The sequence below is a fragment of the Cetorhinus maximus genome, chromosome 6 (genome assembly GCF_964194155.1).
Source record: "Cetorhinus maximus chromosome 6, sCetMax3.hap1.1, whole genome shotgun sequence".
NCBI lineage: Eukaryota > Metazoa > Chordata > Chondrichthyes > Lamniformes > Cetorhinidae > Cetorhinus > Cetorhinus maximus.
The window spans coordinates 34765187-34788846 of record NC_135884.1 but is presented as its reverse complement, the minus strand read 5'-3'; the positions used below and the strand labels follow the sequence as shown (position 1 = coordinate 34788846).

General features: G+C 39.8%; 1 protein-coding gene across 5 annotated transcripts in view; it reads right to left on the bottom strand.

Moving 5' to 3' along the window:
- The window catches only part of LOC144681709 (filamin-B-like), a 164580-nt gene that overhangs the window by 56091 nt on the left and 84829 nt on the right, over window positions 1–23660 (bottom strand). For all 5 annotated transcript variants that reach the window (XM_078543593.1, XM_078543597.1, XM_078543594.1 and 2 more), the window contains 18 exons: window positions 21854–22102; window positions 20069–20166; window positions 17813–17960; window positions 17476–17594; window positions 16287–16364; window positions 15581–15743; window positions 14821–15018; window positions 13266–13403; window positions 12252–12384; window positions 10334–10470; window positions 9620–9813; window positions 7423–7536; window positions 6728–6871; window positions 6080–6203; window positions 3224–3384; window positions 3041–3131; window positions 1135–1304; window positions 878–995 (listed from right to left, as the gene is read on the bottom strand). In XM_078543593.1, the coding sequence (XP_078399719.1) occupies window positions 878–995; window positions 1135–1304; window positions 3041–3131; window positions 3224–3384; window positions 6080–6203; window positions 6728–6871; window positions 7423–7536; window positions 9620–9813; window positions 10334–10470; window positions 12252–12384; window positions 13266–13403; window positions 14821–15018; window positions 15581–15743; window positions 16287–16364; window positions 17476–17594; window positions 17813–17960; window positions 20069–20166; window positions 21854–22102 (2577 nt within the window). The remainder of the gene's footprint in view (window positions 1–877; window positions 996–1134; window positions 1305–3040; window positions 3132–3223; window positions 3385–6079; window positions 6204–6727; window positions 6872–7422; window positions 7537–9619; window positions 9814–10333; window positions 10471–12251; window positions 12385–13265; window positions 13404–14820; window positions 15019–15580; window positions 15744–16286; window positions 16365–17475; window positions 17595–17812; window positions 17961–20068; window positions 20167–21853; window positions 22103–23660) is intronic.

Here is a 23660-nt window from a genome sequence, read left to right as displayed (position 1 = left end):
ATCCTGAAAAAGTCATGAATGCCTAATCAAGAGCCTTCCAACAGTGAATTATCCTTTAACAGAATTTGGGAAGATCACAATTAAGGAACAGACATAATGAGCACATTCGAGTACCATAAAATAGCAGAAAATCAAGAACAACCAAAACAGATATTTGGACATCACAAAAAGGTGGTCCAAAACAAAGATATGATGTGAATTTTAGAAATCCGATATAAGGAAGGGATTGCAATTGCTTAAGAGTTGCATTTTTGTTGGGTTTCCAGCTTTAGTCCAAAGGTATACTAAAAAGACAAAGAATAAATGAAAAACATCTGGAACAAAATGTAGTAGGGAAAAGCAATGCAATAGCAGTTCAAGTGCAAAACAGTCAGGAGGAAACTGGGTGATAACAGCAATAATGGCTGAAAAAAAATCTGTTAAATGTATACTGCTGAAATAGCCTGTGCAGTAATATTCTATTCTGCACTATAAAATATTGCTTTAAGTATATATCTGTGCAGACTCAGTTAAGTGTCAAGAGATAAAGTAATTTGAATAGTGTCATGTTTCTGTTGGGCAATTCAGCAGGATAAGATATGTTAGCCCATGTAAAACCTGAAGCAAAGATGAATTGAGATGTTATAGGATAATATTCAGGTCCTTAAATCAGCATTCACTTTTTAAGTAGTGATTGAAAAAGTAGATTGATGAGACTTATATACATTAAGTAATTAACTGGAATAAATTCTATTAGCACCTGGACTAGAAGTGCAATTTTAATGCATATGATAAATGTGAAGCTTTTAGTACTGAAGCTGAATCTGCACTGTTCCATTGTAGCATTTAAATAAGTTACAAGCACAAATACATTTCTTTAGAAATTATTTATACATACTGTTCTCAAGACCATTAACCATGATCTTGTTCATGTCAAGTGGGTATGCTACTTCTATGCTGAAGGGACTCTTAGGAATTGGATCACCGCCATAGGTCACAGCAATTCCCATGTTACCCTGCAAGTACACACATTAGAATAGCACTTTGTTTACTTTGCACAACAGGTCATAGCAGTTGTCCAAATAAATAGCTCATTAGAATCAAGAAATCATCAAGAAATAATGTTAAGTACAATAGGTGAACACTAGCACCCACCTGCTGTAGTGGTGTATACTTGACTGTCTGAGAGTAGTCATAATTGTCAATTATTTCAAAATCACAGACAGCATCTCCTTTTGCAAGTCCACTGAAGCTTGTATGAAGTGGTGCCTTCCCAGCACCCTTTGTAAACACAGTGAAATGGGTTGGCTTACCAAGTTCTACTCCTGTACATTGAAAAGGACATATTACTCAGATAAGGAGTTTAAAATTATGCAATAGTACGTACTTATGGCATCAGACAACAGATGGGGAGCAAAGATGGAGAAGGGGCAGCATGCCTGAGGTATGAGAAATGTGCACTGTAAATATCCCCATCCTCTAGCAAACTGCGTCAAATAGTGTCAAAACATTCCACTGAACAAGCATATTACCATTGATCCCACTCTCTCACACAATGAGGTTACTCACTTGAAAGGAGGTCTGTGCTTCCAGCAAACCAGAATATGCCAATGAACATTGGAATAAATGGGTGCTAGCAACAAAGTCAGCAGCACTTCCAAAAGGCCAAAATCATAATAAACCAGTATCTTGCCATTGGAGAATTTTGCAAATAGATAGCCAAATTAAGCATAAAACACTAAATTGAGCACAAACTTCAGCCCAATATTGTCCTCAATCAAATCAGTTAATTAAAAGCATGCAGTGCCAAAATCCCCACTAATACAAGACTGTAAAAGGAAGAATAAAATATTGGATAACCACAACAACCAAGAACGACATGACATTTACCATGGGCAAATATGGGCATTGTACATTATCCCTCCAAGGAAGGTTGGTTCTCTTCTACATTTTGAGATCAAGAGCAGTATACACCACAGCATGGTGAAGTTGAATACCAATTTAACATCTGCTTAGAAGTACATTGATTATTCACAGTTGCTTCCTGCAGAGATCTGGAACGTATTTTGAGGCTTGCTCAAGCAATAGGTATTACATAAAAAGATCAAAATCCACAAAAACGTACTAGGCAAACCAAAAGCAGACAGAGTGTCTTTTGGCACAGGTTAGCTTTCTGCAACAAGAACTATATAGTGGTTGAAAAAGGAAAAATCACCATGGGGGTTGGGGGCACAGAACAGCACTACTCTAAAACATAAGGAAACCATATGGTTGAGTTTTTTCAGATTTATCATGTTACATTACTCAATGACAAAGACATATGGAGCTGCCTATTTTGAACAATCAAGTCATGCACTGACGTAAATGGCCTTTTAACCATAATTATTTCATACTGCATTTTTGTGGCAGTCTAAATGCTCAATATTTCTTCACACCACAGAACCACCCTTAGCTTCAGCCACTTAATTTGGTTGCCTAGTTTTTAAAGATTGCAACTTGTGGCAAACACTGAATATGTTGTGGAACCAAGAATAATTCCATAGTGGTACCTGACACTTCCTGGCAGTGGACATGCATTAGACAAATTGCAGATCTGCATTCTTTTCCAGGACTACAACATGTAAGGAGTTTGCAATTGACAATGAAGGAGGCTAAAATGCCCAAATCAGTCCCCCAAATTGTGTTTGCTTAAAGATATCTTGCATAAGCAAAGAGTATTTTCAGGCTGAGTCATTTTAGTTTGATCTTAAAACACAACTGAATCTGAACAATGGTTCAAAGATCAAGAATAAAAGCACAAAACACTCTGCTGTACCCTACCTTATACTAAGTCCCAAGATACTGTAACATGTTTACTTAAATGCTTTGGAGAGTTTGATACAATTTGTAACAGTATGCAATAATGTATCTAGAGTATTGCAGCATGTCAATACCAGCAAAAAAATGAACCCATTTGCATTTTAACATCATTTGACCAATAGTACCAAAACAGGCAAAGATTTGATTGGTGAATTTAAGAGATAAACTGACCCACAAAATGATATGAGATGTTGACTCTTACCAGTTTTATTTAATCCTGGACCATCAGCCTTAACTTTGCTGGCATCATGTGATGGATCCACTTTAACTCTGAAAGAACCGATTGGAATTTCCTGTTGAAAAGGATGGTAGATTAGTTGATTACACAACAAGGTGCAAGAGTCAAGCTGTAAAAGTTGGGTAGCTTTAGTTACAAGATACAAACCTGACCAGCAAATAGCACTTTAATGGTGTAACGCCCAGCAGCTGGTGGCATATACTTCACCGTGAAAGTATCATTAGGATTGGTAATTATGTCAAATTCGATGTCCTCCTCAGATTCACTAATTACACGAGCATCACATTTTATGCCAACACTGACATCACCTGAAAACAATGTAGAAAAAAGTCATGATTGGCCTTTAAATCACTGGAAACACATCTGCAAACCTCTGATAACAAAGGAAAGGTTGGACCCGAGAGAACAGTGCAGCAAGTTCAGGGGGAGACAGGTTGGAGTGGGTGAACAGCAGGGAAATTAATACAACCATTATCATCCAAACAGTTCTCAATGAAGAGATTGAGAGCAGGTAAGAGGCCAGAGGGAGGAGCCCAGGTACAGGAAGAATACTCGAGGCAGGTGAAAGGATCCGTTGGACAGGGAGAGGACTCCTGCCTTAAGAATTGAGCATGGAGGAGATGAAGGTGACAGAAGAGTTCAGCCTTGTGCCGAGCCCAAAATTCATAAAAGTGAGGGTGTAAAGGGATGAAACCAAGTCCTTTGCTGAGTAAAGGAGTTCAGTGCGCAGTGGGGGTGGGGAGGAGGAGAGGAGGAGGAGGAGGAGGAGGAGAGTGGGGGAGGGGGGGGGGTGGTCAGATGGTATAGTGAATACACAGCAAGGGAATAGAAGGGATGGGGGTCAGAGGACAGGAAGAGGTGGAGGGTCCCAGATGGCTGTTGGAGAGAGTTGTTGGAGCTTGCGTTCAATAATCAGGTTTGGGCTGATAAGTGATAAGTAACATTCATGCCACAAAAAAGAGAAAGTTTAAGGCATTGGATGAGAAGAATAAAAACAAAACTGTGGGCAAGGACAGCTTTGAGATGGGGTGTGTCAATGCTGCTGGAGAGAGGTGGAGCTTGTACATATGGCAGCTCATGGCACCGTGTGGAGATCTCAGGATGCAGCAGGAACAGCAGTCCAAGGAATGTTGTATGTCCCAGAGTTACCTGTAATCCTGGGTGGATTCGAAACTTGCGGGATGGGACTTCAGTTGGAATCCAAATGGGGTAAGTTGGAGACTGAGACAGGTCGCTGAGGAAGGGAATATGGCTGTGAAAGCAAGTTGTGTTAAATACCTCATCAAATGCCAGGAATGAAATGGAAAGCAATGAAGATGGTGAACATGGTGAAAAAGACAAGAAGTCCTGTCAGAGAGAAGAGCAATAGTTGAAGGTAGGCAATTCCTGGAAGTGGCAATGAATTAAACACCAAGATAAAAAGCAAAATATCACAGGTGCTGGAAATCAGAAATAAAAACAAAATGCTGGAAAAACTCAGCAGGTCTAGCAGCATCTGTGGGGAGAGAAACAGTTAATGTTGAGTCCATATGACTCTTCAGGCTCTGTCATATGGATTTGAAATGTTAACTCTGTTTCTTTCTCCACAGATGCCGCCAGGCCTGAGTTTTTCCCCAGCATTTTGTTTTTATTTCTGATTTCCAGCATCTGCAGTATTTTGCTTTTTCCATCTGTAAACCCTTTGCTAGTATGAAAAATTTTCCTAATAATCCTTTTTCACCCCCTCCCAAGTTACAAATTTTATTCCATTCTTTAATATTGCACAATTCTGTACAAGTCTGGCCTTCTACATTTGAGTGATGATGCATCTGTATCTTGGCTAGTAATAGCCAACAGGCTATCTGACCACTGCTAGGAATCGAGAGCTCAGCTTATCCTTAAATCAGATATCGGAGATACCCACATGCAAACCACTTAATATCAGTGAGGGGTTCAGGATTCCTGCCTGATTTTCCTCTTCAACATGGGAAAATTAGAACTAATTTTAATGCTCCCTACAGCCATCCTAACAAAGGACACGGACTTTAAATGAAACCAGAGATTGCCCTATTCGGTTAATATTTGGACAAAACAATGCTGAAAATTCATCAGTTCATTCACTCATCTTCCATGGACTGCTTAATCTGACATCCTGATCAATTAGTTTAGGATAACTTAAGTTTAACAGATAGTATTCAACAAAAGTAAAAAGTCTTAAAGCTAAATTTTGCTTTTCTTTTTTAAAAAAAAACTATAGGCACCACTACTATCCTAGTCTACTCAAAAAGAGCAAATGCAGGATCAAGAAATACTGGACAATATTCAGGCTTGGGCTGATAAGTGACAAGTAACATTCATGCCACATACATGGCAGACAATGACGATCTCCAACAAGAGAATCTAATCACCACATGACATTTAATGGCATCACCATCATTGAATCTGCACTATTAGAATTCTGGAGACCAGCCATATAAATATAGCTACAAGAGGTCAGAGGCTGGGAATCCTGTGGAAAGTATCTCACCTCCTGGCTCCCCAGTGCCTGTTCACCATCTACAAGGCACAGGTCAGGAGTGTGATGGAATACTCCCCACTTGCCTGGATTGGCACCCCTTCCACAAACATTCACTCCCTCCACCACCACCAGTGACAGCAGGGTGTCCCCTATCTACAAGATGCACTGCAGCAACTCACCAAGGCTCCTTCAACAGCACCTTCCAACTAAAACACCATTCCTTCACTGTTGCTGGGTCAGAGTCCTGAAACTCCATTCCTAACACTGGGTGTACCTACACTTCATGGATTGCAGTGATTCAAGGTATCTCACCACTACCTTCAAGGGTAATTGGGGATGGGCAATAAATACTGGCCCAGCCAGCAACACCCATATCCCCATGAACAAATAAATAAAAATACAATTAGTCAGTCCTATGGCATGACCATAACTAGAAAATCAACAGTACAGAATAGTTAATGGAAACAAGTAGTGAATAGCACATATTTTCTAGGCCTTTTCCTTACCTTCCCCAGCTTCTGTGCAATCCACAGTAAAATGAGTCGGCTCATTAGCTTTCAAACCAGTTCTTTCGACACCAGGACCAAAAACCTTGACCTTTTGTGGATGGCTCCCCTGACCAATATTAATCTAAAGACAAGTTGATTTAGAAAAATGGAACAGCTAAGCAGTCAGTTTAAACATGCCTGCGCTTTACATAACTCCATAGATAAATATACACTTGTGTGTGGTACTGAACTGTACAAGGGTCACAATTGATCCCAAAGGGACCATAATCCATTTCCTTGAAGTTCTGTAACAAAGAATGTGCTTTAAACTAATTTCAAATTTAAATTTAGTTTGGGAATTTCCCAGGTAGCAGTGAGTTCAGTATAACACTGGACCAGAATAACAATGTTAGAGTCAGTCGATATGAAGAACAACAAATGTCTTGAAACCATATTTAATCAGAAGTTAGTCTTGACAAGTTTAGCACATCTGCACAAAGAAAAGATCTAGAGTATAAAATAACTTCCACATTGTTACTTTAATTTTGCATTTAGTAGCACTGTTTTGCAAAGCAACAACATTCAGACATTAGGGAGGATCAGCATCTCTCTACTACACGCAAGATTAATGGAATGAGACAGAGTGAATACCAACTCATCACTTACTCTGAATGGGCTGTTGGGAACATTGACTCCTCCCCAAGCAACTGCAACAGTGTGTTTGATTGGCTTGGTAGGAGTGTAGCAGCAGGTTGTTATTCCATCACCCTTATTCTTTACTTGAACATTGATAGGAATACCCTCTGAATCCTACAAAGTAGAGATACAAATAGTCACTAATGGAAAAGCTGCTTTTGAATAAGGAGGCCTTATCATGTCAAAAATCCAGTTGTGCTGTTAAATGCAGGATTGGGTCACTTCATGTGTTACAATTTCAACAATCCCACCTTCAGCTGCAGGAGGAACTTCAAGTGACATTTAGTTGTGGTCAAAGGCTTGAAGTTGCAAACCTATACACAAATTCAAGACAAAAATGGGATCCTACTTCTCAAAAGAGACACTCATAGCAATTGGAAAACTCCTCCTCCTTTCCTTTCCCCACCCACAACCATTGTACTACATTAATTGTACTATGCAGCCCCTGAACTAGTGTCTGGGGCCAATTTTCTATTGTTACCAAAGAATTGCAACCAAAGTGTTATTGACAGCACAGAACATTTCAATAACTAATTTTCCATTGTCCCTGCCAATCAATGCAATTTGATATAATTCATACAATAGATGATTATTAGAATAATTGTGTTACAGCTGAAATGATCTTGAAAATAGTGGACAAAATGCAGAATTGGTTCTTCTCTTACTTGTGCATAAATTTTCAGTGGAGCCTTCCCAGCATCTTTAGCATCCACTGTGAACTCAGCTGGTTTGTGAACAATGCAACCAGTTTTCTCCAAGCCAGGACCATAGGCTTTAACCTGCGAGAAGGGAAACACCACATCTTGTAACAAAAATGCCATTGTTCAGATTTCTCCATTATTTGAACCATATATTACACTGCTGTCATTCAAAATATCTAATGACACCTCTTTCAGGATTACTAATTAGCTTAAACCAGAAACATCAATTCTAGGGGTTTGTGACCTTCAACTTTATAATTCAGTGGCTTTGCACTTTGTTGATCTTGAACACATGGCACTAAGCATCTTCTACATTGTAAAATGCAGCTTAGAAAACACACAGTGCCATTTTCCACATTGGATTGTCTGTAATAGCCAAATGAATAGGCTGTAACAAGATGAGGGGAAACCCTGGGTCAAATATAAGTCATCAAGCACCCACAGTAATTAAACAAAAATGACCATGAACAAGCTAGCATAAAGATATGAAATAGGATCTACATGGGAAAAGAGAGTCTTGGCGTCAACATGTCTCCCAGCATACCTGGTACTGTCTGTTGTACAAAAAGCAGTGCAACCAACTTGAAGTGCTGGTCATTCTGGAGTACCAGAATTTTGCTTTGCTAGTGAAGCAACTTGTTAACTGTGTGGTTTTTAAAAATGAATATACCATATGGATTTGATCTCAACTAAGGTAATTAGCCATAGTCTACAAGAGGCAATAGGCATCTATTAGTCACTTCTCTCTCTCTCTCTCTCTCTAGTTTGAGGGGCACCTCTCTGCATCAAGTATGAGGCAAGGCAAGGAGACAGCCCTCCATAGACTACCTTAGAACTTATACCATGGTTATCAACTCAAAAGAAAATGCCATTTTTATAACTAAGATGGACATTTTAAACAAATACCACAATTGGTAAAACCATGTAGTTATTTCTGACATCTAAAATTTAGATCGACTACCAAGAGCAAATGAAGCTTTTGGTGTCTTTATACCTCTGCAAACCTGGTAGGAAAAAGTGATGGAGCACAACTGTCATTTCCTACTCCACCCTCCCCTTAAATCCCACCAACCCTCCAGTCAACTAAATTCTAAGTTTCAGTCTCAAAGTTGTGGAATGGCATCAAACAGAAGATAGGCCCTGATCTAAACTGGTTACCTGAAAGCATCCAAGAACGCTGACTTAGACAGTGGCCTGGACATCCTCCAAATCCAGTGGCCAGAAGGTGGTTCAACAGTAGCATCCTCTCCCAAGCCAAGCCAACATGCCCAGCATAAAAGCATTTATCACTCAAGACAGCTCTGCTGGACATGACATGTTATTCATATGCCAGAGGCCAGACTCCCAAAGCAACTGTTCTACTTGGAACTCACAGGAGACTCCCAGGACAACAGCACAAAAGCTTTAGGAATGACTTCAAAGCATCCCTAAAAACTTGTGGCCTCTCTAAAAGAGGATTCATTTGGGGAATTACCAAACAAGAGACTGTCAGGGACATGTAGAGGTGAAGTTGAGATTTGGAGGGAGCACACAAACCTCCCAACTCATCTACTTGACCCCCTAAGCACCACCTGCCCTGCAAGAGTCTACAGATTGTGCATTAGGCTTATCAGCTGGGGTAGAGTGCTGCCAGAGCACTGCTCTGGCATTTCCAGTCAGGGCCCAGGCGAGGGGTTGCAGATGATTCCAAGTACCAAGGCCCAGCAGCTAGAGGAGTCCAGGCTCAGCATCTTAAACAGTTACCATCCACACTGAGCAGCCAGAGCTTAGGGCCCAACAGACTACTTAAAAAGAAACTTGCAAGCCAAGAGCTCCCATTTTTTGAAGTCAGTTCATCAGGGCAATTTTACTCATGGCTGTGCTGCTGCTGGGGAGGGAGGCTGTTGGAGGGAGGGGTGAGAAAGATGTTGGTAGTAATGAGGGCACTAATATTTTTCATTTGCAAGTATATAGTTTTGCTAACTTTTGAGGACTCAAAATGACTAATACAAGAAAACATCATGATAGAAGATTTAGAAATGATATGGCCAAGACATTTTTAGAGCTCTGACACTTGAAAATTTGGTGCTGTGCTCCCGCTTATCAGTCATCTTAGAACCTATCAAGCCAAGTGGAAGAAAGTCATCCTCAATCCCAAGGGACTACCCAAGAAGACACTTGCCTTATCAGGATGGAAGGCACTTGATGCAGGTTGGATGGTGGCCATGAAAGGACTGTCCACGATGTCCTCATCATCACACAAAACATGCACTGCATATTCTCCAGGTTCCGTTGGCCAATAGCTTACATTACAGGAGCCATCACTCTTATCATCACATTCAATCTTAGCTTGAGAGGGACCCTCAACTGCAAAACCTAAGAAGCACACTTGCATTAATCTTCTAACCTTTGTAGTTTGGAAATTCAATAAAAAAATCTCAAACAATATTACTTGTTGCACATTTCCAATCAATGAGAAATTGAAGTTTCCTTGCATGTTGAGAAACAAAATATTTGGTCCAGCTTCAACCAGAAGAGCTTGTCATTTGTCAATAGCTCACCTTTTCATTCAACTTCGATATTCCAGTTTTAGCAAGCCAAAGCTAAATTAACATCCTTTGCTTTTAAAAAACACTGAAGTTGTACCACCATAGCACAATGTCAGAGCTCCTTCTAAAGCAAATTTGAAGTGAAGTGTATTTGCCAGGACTGAAACAATCTGTGGTTAAAGATATAACATCTAGTGCAATGTGACATGATCATTTTCTAGATGGAAGTCTTGGAGCAGGTTAGTCCTACAACTTGCCAGTATAGAGGCACCACTTGGTCTCAAAAACAACTCAATGGTTATCATAGTATTTAATGTCAAACCATTTTGCAAAACAAACAGCCTTACCTAGCACACCAACATCTGTTCCAATAGTTTCTACTACAAAGTCTGCTGACTTGCCAACAACTCCTCCATCAAGGCCAGGTCCCCAAGCTCGTATTTTTTGAGGACCTGCTTCAGGTCCAATCTGAATTTCAAAAGGGCTAATGGAAGAGAAAAGATTTCAATGTGTTGAAGCTGAAACAACCATTACAAAACTATAGTCATTTGGATTACATGTCTGTAAGCCAAAGGGTCTAGCATGGCTTATTCTTCTGTTACATTTAGCATGGTTAAGAATGATCTTTTCTTTCTAAATTCACTCATGGAATGTGGGCATCACTGGCTAGGCCAGCATTTACTGCCCATCCCTAACTTCCCTCGATAAGACGGTGGTGAGCCACCTTCATGAACTGCTGCAGTCTGTGTGTTGTAGGTACATTCAATGCTGTTAGTAAGGGAGTTCCAGAAATTTGACCCAGCAACAGTGAAAGAACAGCAATATATTTCCAAGGAGGGGAATCTCCAGGTGGTGACATTCCCATGCATCTGTTGCCCTTGTCCTTCTAGATGGCAACAGTTGTGTTTAAGATGCTGTCTAAAAGAGGCTTGACCATTTCCTGCAGTGCATCTTATAGATGGTACACACTGCTGCTACTGTGTGTCGATGGTGGAGGGAGTTTTGTGGATTGAGTGCCAATCAAGCAGGCTGCTTTGTCCTGGATGTGGTCAAGCTTCGAGTGTTGTGGGGGCTGCACTCATCCAGGCAAGTGGGGAGTATTCCATCACACTCCTGACTTGTGCCTTGTAGATGGTAGATAGGCTTTGGGGAGTCAGGAGGAGAGTGTTATTCGCCACAGGATTCTGAGCCTCTTGACCTGCTCTTGTAGCCACAGTATTTATATGGCTAGTCCAGTTCAGTTTCTGGTCAATGGTAACCCCCAGGATGTTGATAGTGGGGAATTCAGTGATGGTAATGCCATTGAATGTCATGGGGTGATGGTTGGATTCTCTCTTGTTGGAGATGGTCATTGCCTGGCACTTGTGGTATGAATGTTACTCGCCACTTGTCAGCCCAAGCCTGGATATTGTCCAGGTCTTGCTGCATTTGGACCCAGGCTGCTTCAGTATCTGAGTTGCTGCAAATGGTGAACATCCCCACTTCTGACCTTATGATGGGAGGGAGGTCATTGATGAAGCAGCCAAAGAAAGTTCAGCTGAGGATATGCCAGAATTTAAAATGTAATTCATGTAAACAACGGGAAATTTAAAAAAAATACAATGTTTCACACAATGTTTTACATTTGACTAAATAACTTGTGTCCAGAAGTTAACATCCTGCAGCATTTTGCTTCAGTTGGTGTAGCTATTCAAAGTCACAAGTAATCATTTAAGGATGAATCAGGAACATCAGCTTTTTTTGCTAACAGTACATCTGTTACTCAGTAAGGGAGAAGTTTATTTCAAAAATATCCTACAGCTTTCATCTAGGGTTGAGGGAGGGAAAGATCCAGGTTATATATGTTAGATGAAATGCACAATAGTTTAAGCTGTAAAGTATGTACAAAGTTACAAGTTGTGGGTGGATGGAGGAGTGTGAAAACAAGGAAGTTTGCTTTGCTTTATGCCTTTATGAGGTTTTAGCAGTTGTTTCTTAAAGTTTGGTACTCACAAAAAAAACTAAAAGGATTGGGGGTTTTGGGGAAGAATGAATGAATGATCCAGGAGCAGACTGCACTCACCAGTGCCAATGGATAGAGAACAGTATTTCAAACTTTAAAAATGGTGTAATTACATTTTAGGGCTACTTTTGAAGTAACAATTCATTTAGTTTTGAACTAGAAATAAAACTTGCAGATTTTTGTTATCCTCCCTTAAATGTATCAGTTTTATTAACTGAGCTTTAAAAGATTATCAAACCAAAGCAGAGGCTTTCTACACTCACCTCCTGGGAATGTTGTGGCCACCCCATGTGATAGTGACAATGTGTTTCCCAGGTGTGACAGGATAGTACTCATAGGAAAAGGCATCCCCTCCATCCAGAAGATCCTTTTGCTTCACAGGCTGCTCCAAGCCTTCTGTCAAGGAGACATAACGAGACTATAAAAATGTTTTTTTTAAAAAAATTAATGTTGGTTAGTCCACGACCTCCTTACCACATGGCCATGATGAAAACCAAATTAAACATGAGAAGGTTGTTTATTGCTCTTTGCTTCATGTGACCACATGGGAACATTAAAAAGATCACTGACTAAATCACACTATTTTAAATAACAAGCGACTGGTAATGTCATTTTCCAGTTTAACTATATATAGTTGTCTGGCAGCACAATTAACCAAATCCAATAAAAAACTAACCCATCAATCTACTTTATTGCCAGATAAATAGTGCACTTCATTTTATGCCCAAAATTCTTCACAAAAAAAATGTACACTGTTAACCTAATTTTGACAAAGATCACAAGCCATTAACATGAATTTGATGCAATTTGTTTGCCAAATCCAGAATGTTTACTTATAAGCATAATCTTAGTATATTTACAGAATATCCTCATAACATGCAACATGTGGTTATACCACATCAAGTTTTAGATTTAGCAAAATATTTAATTAGGGTCTACTTGGATAACTAAAATGTAACAGAATACAATGTCCTTAAGTCCAACAATACCAATCTCGACAGCATTGAGCTCTTTTGGAGCCAGCTGGCAAGATACTAGATTTTGCACTCTTGTGTAGCAACAGTCTCAGGAATGTGACAGGATTACACAGACTTGAGTGTAAAAAGAAAGGTGACCATGAAAACTTCAAAATGCTATCCCAAAGTTACATTGAGACAAGGCAAGCAGCCAGAAGCCTAGGCCTGTATTTTGAATGCTAGTTTTTAACCCTATAGTTAATACTCAGTTTAAACAAGGCGAAGTTGACCACGCCACTTATCCATTCTGGTAAAACTTACTTGGTCCCTTTACCATCACTTTCAGGTCACCACTTCCAGCTCCTTTAGTATAAACTTTAAAGTCAGCAACTTGGCGAATTCTCAGTCCTTTAGGTTGTAGGCCACGTCCAGTAGCACGACAAGCATTGGGGTTACAAGCTGGAACAAAAATTTAAAAAACACCCTGAAGTTTATACCTCATCTGGCAATCAAAAGTTCTCAGGGTACAAAGTGGAACAAGGCAGCAGAGAATAAAGTGAACAGTCCCAATGAAGATAAATGGCACTTTGGTTTACTGAAACTGAAGACAGTAAGTTTAAAGCTGACAATTAACATGGTATGAGGGTTAAAAATAACCCTATAGACACTCAGTTACAAGGCACTGCAAATACAAAAGATGGCTACCAAAGTAGACTTCTGATCAAGTTAGCATTACAGGGAACACAAGGCCACATTAACACTTCATTCTCGCCAAATGTTTTTCCTGAGGGGGAAAAAATCTTGACCAATTCTGTTTGTAATAGATCCAATACCTTTTGCACCGAAATAAGTGAAACTTGGAAACCAAAGCAAAACATTGAATTTAAAAATGTTGGAAGTTTACTGTACACTATCAAATTAACCAGCTTGAAATGTAACAACTGAATTTCTAATATTTGCTCAGTAATTGTTTACATACACTCCAGATTAGCCCACACCCAAAAAAACTGTGCTTCCTTTTGTAGCAATAAAACAAGTGAAAATGAAACAAATACTTCCTTTAGTTTCTTGCTATCCTCCTCTCAATGTCAATTCAAGGATGAATATGTTCAGAAATAGAACTTAGTCCCAAAAAAGGTATTTTGTAGACAAAAAGGGGCTGTGTTGAGTAGATACTGAACTGAGTGAGCTACTACAAAAACTAAACATTAACATTTTAATTTTGTAACTTGTGGACCTAGATAAGCAGATCAAAAACTGAAGTAATAGACTTCATATTGCCATTAAATATCTAAGGCAATCAAAACTAATCTCAAACCTACAATAAAAATGGAAGTTAATTTTTCTATTCATTCACAGGATGTGGGCTTCACTGGCCAGGCCAGTATTTGTCTATTCCTATAGAAGGGAGTGACTTGCTTGGCCATTTCAGAGGGCATTGAGAGATTCACCCACATTGCTGTGGGTCTGGAGTTGGAGCAAGCAGGGATGACATTTCTTTCCCAAAAAAGGGCATTAGTGAATCAGATGGTTTAAAAAAAAAAAATCCAACAGTTTTCTGGTCACAATAACTGATGCTAGCTTTATAATTCCAGATTTAATTAACATTTAAAATTTCTAGTTGTTGCATTGCCTCCACCCTTCCCTTTATCTTTCATACTTCAGCGAAAGTATGATAAGACATTTGTTGGTTGTAGTATGACTTCAAGTGCTCATTGGAAACAAAATGGGAAGAAGTCTTTCAAAGAAAAATATTAATCTTGGTTTTAAAACCCTCAAGATCATCATGAGGAATTTAATCAGCATATGTGCCCTTCAATTTGCCTGGTCAAGATACACACAGCAAGAGAAAAAAATCAGTAAATATGTTACCCACCTTCACCTACAATGACAGAGTATGGACTCTTGGGTATTGGTGATTCAGCAAATGCAATTTGGATTGTGTGGTGCCCTGCTTGCACAGGTCTGTAACTGCACCGATAATTATTGTTCCCCTTATCTTCAATTGTTAATTCAGTGTTGGTATTACCCTGAGGGTCCACTATCACCACTGTAATTTTGCCAACTCCAGCACCTTTTAAAAGAGAAATGTAGAAGTCTTGTTATTTATACCGCAAGAGCTTTCATTCTGTAAACTTGATGCACTTAATTCTTTCAGCTGTTATTTCAAAACCCTCAAGCAGGCATTCTGATTAAACTGCATTTTAGCATGCAGTTCTTAGCTATAAATCAAAAAGTTCAATGCAAGGAAAGTTACAACCCATGCCAAATACTAACAACTCAAAATATATTAGAAATACTGGTTTCAGCATACTGCAAAATACATTTGCCCCCAAAGCTGTAGTGCTAGCCAACCTTCTAAAGAAAGCTCTCCATAGAATTATTAAACGTTAAAGAGTTACATTACATTAATAACTTACATTAAAAATGGATAATTTCAATAGGTAGCTAGAACATATTCAAAATCTCTGGGCCACCTTAATTGCGAAAGGGAGCCTTCCATATCCATGTGATTACTTCACATTCCTCAGGGTAAAGTGCACTTTCACAACAATACACCACAGTATTGTGAAGAGCAATTTATAAAAACGACACTTGTTCTTTCCTCCTTTACCCACCCAGACTTCAAAGTATACCTGCTGTATAAATATCAAAGTAGGTTGGCTTATTGGCAATGTTTCCTGCCGATTCCAAACCAGGTCCTCTTGCAGTCACTTTACTGGCATCACCTTGGGCCTTGTCAATGTTGACTTCAAAAGGACTCTTAGATATGTGCTGACCAGCAAACAAAACTGTTACCTGGAGAGATACCGTTACATGTCAATATGACTCAACCAGGTGCCATGTCAGCCATTACGGAAATAAATTTTCAGTGGCAACAATGCAAGGGCTTGAACTAGCAAATGGTGTCATTTCATTTTGTACTAGTTTTAATAACTTCTTTAAAGCACATATATGGCACACTTAAAAATCTCTCACACTCCACCTGCACTCCTAAGGAATACAAACTACCAGCATAGATTTGAACAAAACTAAAAAGATTACGCTATGGATGTTGCTGTACTAGACAGCACTGGAGTTTCAGCTCCTTAGGTCATTAATACATAAATCAACACTTCTACAGGGAAAAACCAAGGAAGTGCCCCAAGGAGATAGAAGGATAGGTTATACAGGGAAACACCAAACTGGTTATTAACATTTCAAAGTGGAATTTATAGAGTGCAAATAGAATGGCCTAATACCTCAGAACATTGTGTGTTACAGGTAACATTCCTGCACTAACATATTACAAAAAGGCTAGGAACAAAAGCTGCAGTGACATGAAAACATCAATGTACTCACCTTATGACATCCCACAACCTTTGGTACATAAACCACAGAGTAAGTCTTGTTCTTGTCATTGTTATTGGTCACCTTTGCCTAGCAAGAATTAAGAACATTAAAACCTCTGCAATTAATTTTCTAAAATACAACCACTGATTTTTATTTCACAGAAGTGCATTTCAGATTCAGTATGCCAAGGGGAGATGGGAAGGAACAAACCAACTTAATTAATGCATAGCTGCAATTTAAGACTGGAGAACACCCCTAAAGCTAATTGAATTATCTTCAAGGAGGAAATCATTTCCTTGCATTAAAACAATGAGATAAAAAAAAAATTCTGGCCATTTGGAGGTGTTTATTGGTTAAATATAATATTGGCCATGCCACTGAGAAAGCCCCTTGCTCTGAATAGTGCTATGGCATTACTTACATCCATCTGAAGTGGGGTAACAGGACCTTGGTTTAAACACCAAGGCACCTTAAGAGTACTTCCTTAGTACTGCATTGAAGATTTCACAACTATCAAGTAGGGCTCGAACCCACAAACTTCAGGCTTGTAGTATTACTCAGTTATCCTAGCATCATTTACAATGATGTAACATTGTTGCCCAAGTGAAAAAAGATTTAGCAATTGTTCATCAAATCTGTATAGCATGTCAATTACTATGAAACACGTTGCTGTAATCTGTTGGCACCATTTAATAACAAAATGTCGAGTGAGTCAACTTAGTAAATTACAGTGGCTAAAATTATACCTGGGAATTTTATTAAAAAATCTTACCAGCAGTATCGTTTTAAAAAAAAACTGACATGCAATTGCTCCTTTGAAATTAGCTTTGACTAAACCTCTTAAATTGAGAACAGAGTGTAAACTCAGCAGGACTCGTTTACCTTAATTCCAAACCCAACAGATTTTATTTTGAGAACAATCATTATTTGCATTCATAATCCAGAGACTGAGATGCCAAATGTTCATTAGCCTGTTACTGTATTCACTTAACCCAAGCATCCATGGATGAGAAATGTTAAATACTGACAAGCTGCTGGTTGATATCCCCATGTGGGACAGCCATTTCTGGTTTAAGATAACATTCAGTTTTCACCAATTAACTCACTAATAATTGGAAATGTCTTGTACAAAATTTTGCTTTCTGTCAAATGTAATATTTGTAACAAATATATAATTTTAATGGTATTAAGAAATTACCTCCTCTCGGTGATTCTCTGGATCATCCACAAAGACCATCACCTCACCTTGCCCAGCACTGATTGTTTCAACAGTGAATGTAGCAGGATGCATCACAACATTACCCACAGGCTCAATTCCTATAAGAGAATGATTTTTTTTTAAAAAACTATAAAAGTCCACCTTTGAGTTATTTCAATAAGCAATGTACATCAGGAACTGATCTGACCCAGGTAATTTGCTAGCATTACCTGAGAAAGGGGTTTGGACTCTGCAGACCAAAAATACAAGATACAGGTGGCAAGATATTTCAAATTTCAGCTGGTCTAAGCTCTCAAATATAAATATGTAGACTTACCTGGGCCATAAGCCCTTGCTTTCTTGGGATTCAACTTGGGTTTTAAGGGGGCTCCAGGTTTAAGTTTGGCCTTGGGGAACTGTGACAAGTAAGTCATTACTGATTGTTCATCAACATTTTGATGTATGATTTCCTCTGGGGCAATCACCTGGAAGAGAGATATTACACAATGAACGTATTAAAATCAAAATCAGGATTTTCCTAACATCTAAATTCCATTATAACTTTAGAATGAGGCTCTAAGCTACCACTGTCATTACAATTAATATTTACTTGAGAAAAAAAAAATCTATATTAGCAGTGTTTAAAGTACAATTACAGCTCTAATATTAAAAGGGCTTCTTACCAAGAAAAGCTATTTTCTGAACCAGCCTCAGTGCTGTTCCATTGCTTTAATCAATTCAGTCACTTAACCTCCTACAAGTTTGAGAGTTCTGCTGACTGCTTTTGTTCAGACTTGGAAGAAGATCCATCACCAAAGTCCAGTGGAATGCAACACAAGCTAGGTACACAACGTGCCAAGCCAAGTAGTACTGGGGGTGGCCATGTCATTCTAGATCAGCCCCAACACAACTCAGAAGCTGCAGCACCATTATACTACAAATCAAATGACCAACTTATATTTATATGGTAACTTTACTCAAAGTTGCCAAACCAAAGCAGGAATCAACAACAATACAAGGGTGATGGAAGAGCAGAATTTGGTGTGGCATAGAGTTAAGAGCAGTCTCAGAAAAGCTTTATGAAGGAGGATGCAAGGCTGTACAGGGCAGCATTGGAAGAGTCAAGTCTAGACACTAACAGAAAGGATGAAGTTGTCAGCAATACATGGGCTGAGGAAGGGCAGAGACAGGTAATATTAGGAGATGGAAGTTGGCGGTCTTAATAACGGGAGAGGTTTTGGGGGTTGCGAGCTTTAGTCAGGCTCAAATAGGATGAAGTGACAAACAGTCCGATTCAGCTAGAGATAATTGTCAAGGAGGAGAATGGATCAGTGGTGAGGATATAGTGCGAGAAAGGAGCAAAAGATGATTGCAAATTTTGACGTCCATAACTTTAGCACTGGGGGGAATAGAAATAATTAAAGGGGGTCCTTTGCTCTTCAAATATGCTAGAGTCTTAAATATCATGCAGAACTATAACTCAAGAGCAATCCCATAGTCTGTCTGCTTAGATGGCCTTTTAAGCAGAAATGGCCTATGGGGGATACATAGAGATTCTTGTTATTTCTTTGACCTTAACTGGGTCAATTATTATCTGCCAAGGATCTTTGAGCTTTTTTGCAATAACTTAAGTATGGCATTTGATGCACAGCACTAGTAATCTATGTGGTTATTTTTGTAATTTACCCTGAATGTTTGATAAGGTGTGATTTTCCATTTTTTGAAAGCAGCTTTTCCACTGTCATCTCAATTAGTCAGTTTAATTACAAGATTTTCTTGCCCCAATAGGTAAGAAATGCAGTTGAGATTTATATGACAGAAACAAGTATTGGTGCATCCTTAGTAAATACAAAATGAAAACCATCATGGCAACAGGGAGTATTAAATCAAAATATTCCATCTATGCCACAGTATTAAGAAGAGTTTTTAAAATTGGTTTCAGAAAATATGAATGGTGCATGGCTGGGAAAAATCAGCACCATTTAATTCCTGAAGTAAACATCAGTGCCCATTTTATAGAGTTTAGCCAAATGAAAACGTGAAAATATTGTTAGTCCACATTCAGGATCTCTATACAAGTAGCTAACATGCAAGCAACCCCTTTACAATGAAGCAACCAGAACTGCTTACAATATGAACCAAATGGCAACTTTGTCAAGGACCACAGAAAAAGGGCCCTGGTTGAACCCAAGAGTAGTAACAAGCCCCATTTTTCATAGTAAGTTGACAGATGAAACACAGGATAATTGTTTCAAAATACAAAACCAGGCAGTTAACTTTTTCAGTATAATTAAAGAATTATTTCAATAAAGTTTAATTTGGGGCAAATTAAGTCTGAGATACTGAGTTTGCAAAATTAAACACAGGAACTATTCACCGCAAGTACCTCACCTTCATTTCATGTTAAACAGCATTGTGAAAATGTGATGCAAGGGCCTTTTGTCTGCCTGCACACACCCTAGTTCTGGAAGAAATATCCCCCACCCCTCCCAACTTGAGCTTTAGCTATTGGGAAATTGCACATGTGTAATTCAAAATACAGCCCTCAAATCATTGCACTGGTTGTATATAGGTTAGGACTTTCAGATATTACCTGTGGAACTCCAAGCCAGTCATCTGCTTGCTGCATAGCTTCACGTGCATTATCCACTGGTTTGGCTGCATCCCAGATCTCCCAGTCAGGGCACAAACCTGAACAGAATTATTTTATGTTAAAATGCAGCTTAAGAGCAGTGATATTCCCCCCACATCTGTGTGCTCAGGTCATTACGAAAGCCAGACTTACCTCGGAGAAGTGGCTGGGAACTCAGACAGTCCTCAGTTTCCACACATGTGTGGACCAGGGAGTGAGCTGCACAAGAGCAATTCAACATTAAGTTCTTCAGGCCAAGGATGGACCTAGTGCGCCTGCGCAGGAACGGTGCACAAAAAAAAACAGGTCGTATGACCCAGAAACAGGGCATTATAGAGAAGAGCCCCAGGCAGGGTACAGAGAGAGGACCCCGTGAAGGTAAGGAGAAAGAGCAGCAGAGAAAGATCGAAGCAGAAATAGGGCTGCGGTTGACAGATTTTAGTGAAAAGGGCTTGGGGAGAAGTCCTGGAGATTCAAGGTTGAAAATTGATGACTCCGTGCTGCTGGTCATTAGGGTGAAGGTAACCCTTTGGAACAGTGGTTTTCTGCTCAGCACAGCCAAAGAGCTGAAGTTGCATGCGAGTTGGTGTTAGAGTGCATACTCGGGAATCCAGGGGAATGGAGTCCCAGACAGCAAGATTGAAACCCTGCAAGGTGGGCCATCATTGGAACTGTCCAAGTTGGAGCGACTCAGAGCATTCCAAGGCAGGATCTTTGAAGGTGAAGATTGGAATCCCGAGAGAGATAGAGCTTCAACAAGATTGGTTGACTGTTTACTGACATCTGGGTAGACTGAGAAATCTGTCTTGGTGATGTCTGCTATTTAATAGTGCATGTGGTGCGTTTGACCACAGTTTGTCTGTTCATTCACATGTACCTCATATTAACCCTGAATGTTGATAAGATAGATATTGTAAATTGTTTTCTTTGACCTTGTATACTAAAGTTTATTTTTGTTTGTTCAAAAAAAACAATGGAATCTTGGGGCTTTATTCTTAGGTGTCCCAAATCTCAATCTGTCTACTTTAGACAAACATTATTGGTCACTAACCAGGTCTTACCAAAACCTTGGGGGTATGGTCCAAGATCATAAAAGGTATGTAGAATCTTGCACCAGTGCACTTAGTATAAAAACTTGGCAATTACCCTATTGAAAGAATGAATTTTTAAAATAAAACTGTAAATGAACTGTACAATGTGGCTGGTAAGCCAAGAATCTTGATAGCACATCCCTTGGACTAACCAATTCATCTTCTCTTCACCTCTCCTCCCACCCAGTCAACAGTAATAAAAAAAAAATCTTGTAAGCGGTCTATCCCCCAGTAACACCCAAAATACAAACAGCAGGTACAAAATCCAAGCAGAGGACAGATGTGTTTCATCTCACCAGGGGTTGGGGGTAGTGCATAAGCAAAACATATCCATTAGAAAACAGACTGATCAGCCCTTTACCATCTCAGATCCTCCATTGCTACATTGGAGTACACACAGGTTTTTGACTGCCACATTAGCAAACAGGTAAGAACAAGAATTAAAGGACCTTCCACCTTAAATGAAGCATGGTGTGCGGGGTGGGCAGGAAGGATATGCAGTTTTAAAATGAATTGCCCAATGCCAGGAACAGGTCATCAGTTCATTCTGTCCACAATTGGGGAATGGCATAAAGAAAAAAAAGGTGGTGCTTAAAAAGCAGGTTGCAATATTCCAATCTGCACCAACATAGTTTGTGCTTAATATGATTCTTACCTGGAGCACAGCTATCAACCAGAGCACCCAAGGCTTTTCCATCTTTCCAATCGTTGCTGAAGTTGGTGATTGGTAAATCAGGCAGCTTATTCTGAATCCATCCCAATAGTCTCTGTTTGGGTGTCTGGTTTTTAGTGTCATCAGCTCCTTCATCATCCCAAACAGGCATGGAAATCGAGTAGTGAAGAATCAAAGTCCATATGAGTCCTAGAATGAGTTTCAGATTCCCATCCACAATGGCTTTGCTGTCTGAAAAAAAAAAACATTTAATAATCTTGCAGGGAAACCAAACTTGCACTTAATAAAAAACGAATGACTTTAATCCTATTAAGATCACTATTTCATGAAGTACTTGATCAATAAAGGTGGCTTTTTCCACCTTACTAGTTGGACTTTAAAAATTCACTTGGGATATAGGAGTCACTGGCAAGACTGGCATTTATTGCCCATCCCTAGTTACCAAGACGGTGGTGGTTTGATGCAAACAAGTAGCTTGGGCAAGGCATCAAGTGTCAAACATGCTTGGTGTGGAACTGGAGTCGAGTCATATGTAGACTGGGTCAAGCAAGCATAACAGGTTTCCTTTGAACCAGTTGCATTTTCGGAAAAACAACAAAATCCAACAACTTCAGATTAAGAAATCTGATTTCAATATCTTTAAAAAAGTGCCATGGTAAAATTGAGTGAGTGAATCACAGGATTAGCTACCCAGACCTCTGGGTTACCAAACCAGTAATTTAACCACCATATAACCACACACAGTATCACTAGGTATATTAGCACATCAATGTCAGAAACCCTGTTCAAATCTCCTGCATGAAGGAACACTGACTGGTTCCTCTTTGGCACACTCACCATAAAGCAAATGTAGCTTGCAACTGTTGAGTGTTGAGCTTCTGACGACATAGCACACGGAGTACAGTAGAAGTTCATTACACCTTTTATAGAAAAAAAGCTCCAGGCATATAGAACAATGACCCTGCAAATCTAATTGCTTCCACACAAGTTCCTTTCTCCCTAAAAAAGAATTATGACTGCAATCATGGATGATGAGAAAACTTTTCCAGTCACCTGGAGGCAAAAAACATTTACCAGTCACTCCAAAATCAGAATATTGCCAGTCTCTCGCACTTGTTTAGAAGAGAAAATTATTTATTTCAGCCAAACAATTTGGTACAGGGATTTAGCAAGAAAAAACATTTTAAACAAAAACTTAAAAGCTACCAACAGCAAAGCAGCTGAATGCATGTCCTTTGCTCATGTTCTGTAATCTTCTGTACTTTTAAATCCTTTAAGTTTTTAAATACATAGGACATGGATGGCATGCATGTGGGGGGGGGGGGGGGGGGGGGGAAAGGAAGGGAGAGAGAGGGAGAGAGAGGGAGAGAGAGGGAGAGAGAGGGAGAGAGAGGGAGAGAGAGGGAGAGAGAGGGAGAGAGAGGGAGAGAGAGGGAGAGAGAGGGAGAGAGAGGGAGAGAGAGGGAGAGAGAGGAGAGAGGGAGAGAGAGGGAGAGAGAGGGAGAGAGAGGGAGAGAGAGGGAGAGAGAGGGAGAGAGAGGGAGAGAGAGGGAGAGAGAGGGAGAGAGAGGGAGAGAGAGGGAGAGAGAGGGAGAGAGAGGGAGAGAGAGGGAGAGAGAGGGAGAGAGAGGGAGAGAGAGGGAGAGAGAGGGAGAGAGAGGGAGAGAGAGGGAGAGAGAGGGAAAGAGAGGGAGAGAGAGGGAGAGAGAGGGAGAGAGAGGGAGAGAGAGGGAGAGAGAGGGAGAGAGAGGGAGAGAGAGGGAGAGAGAGGGAGAGAGGGAGAGAGAGG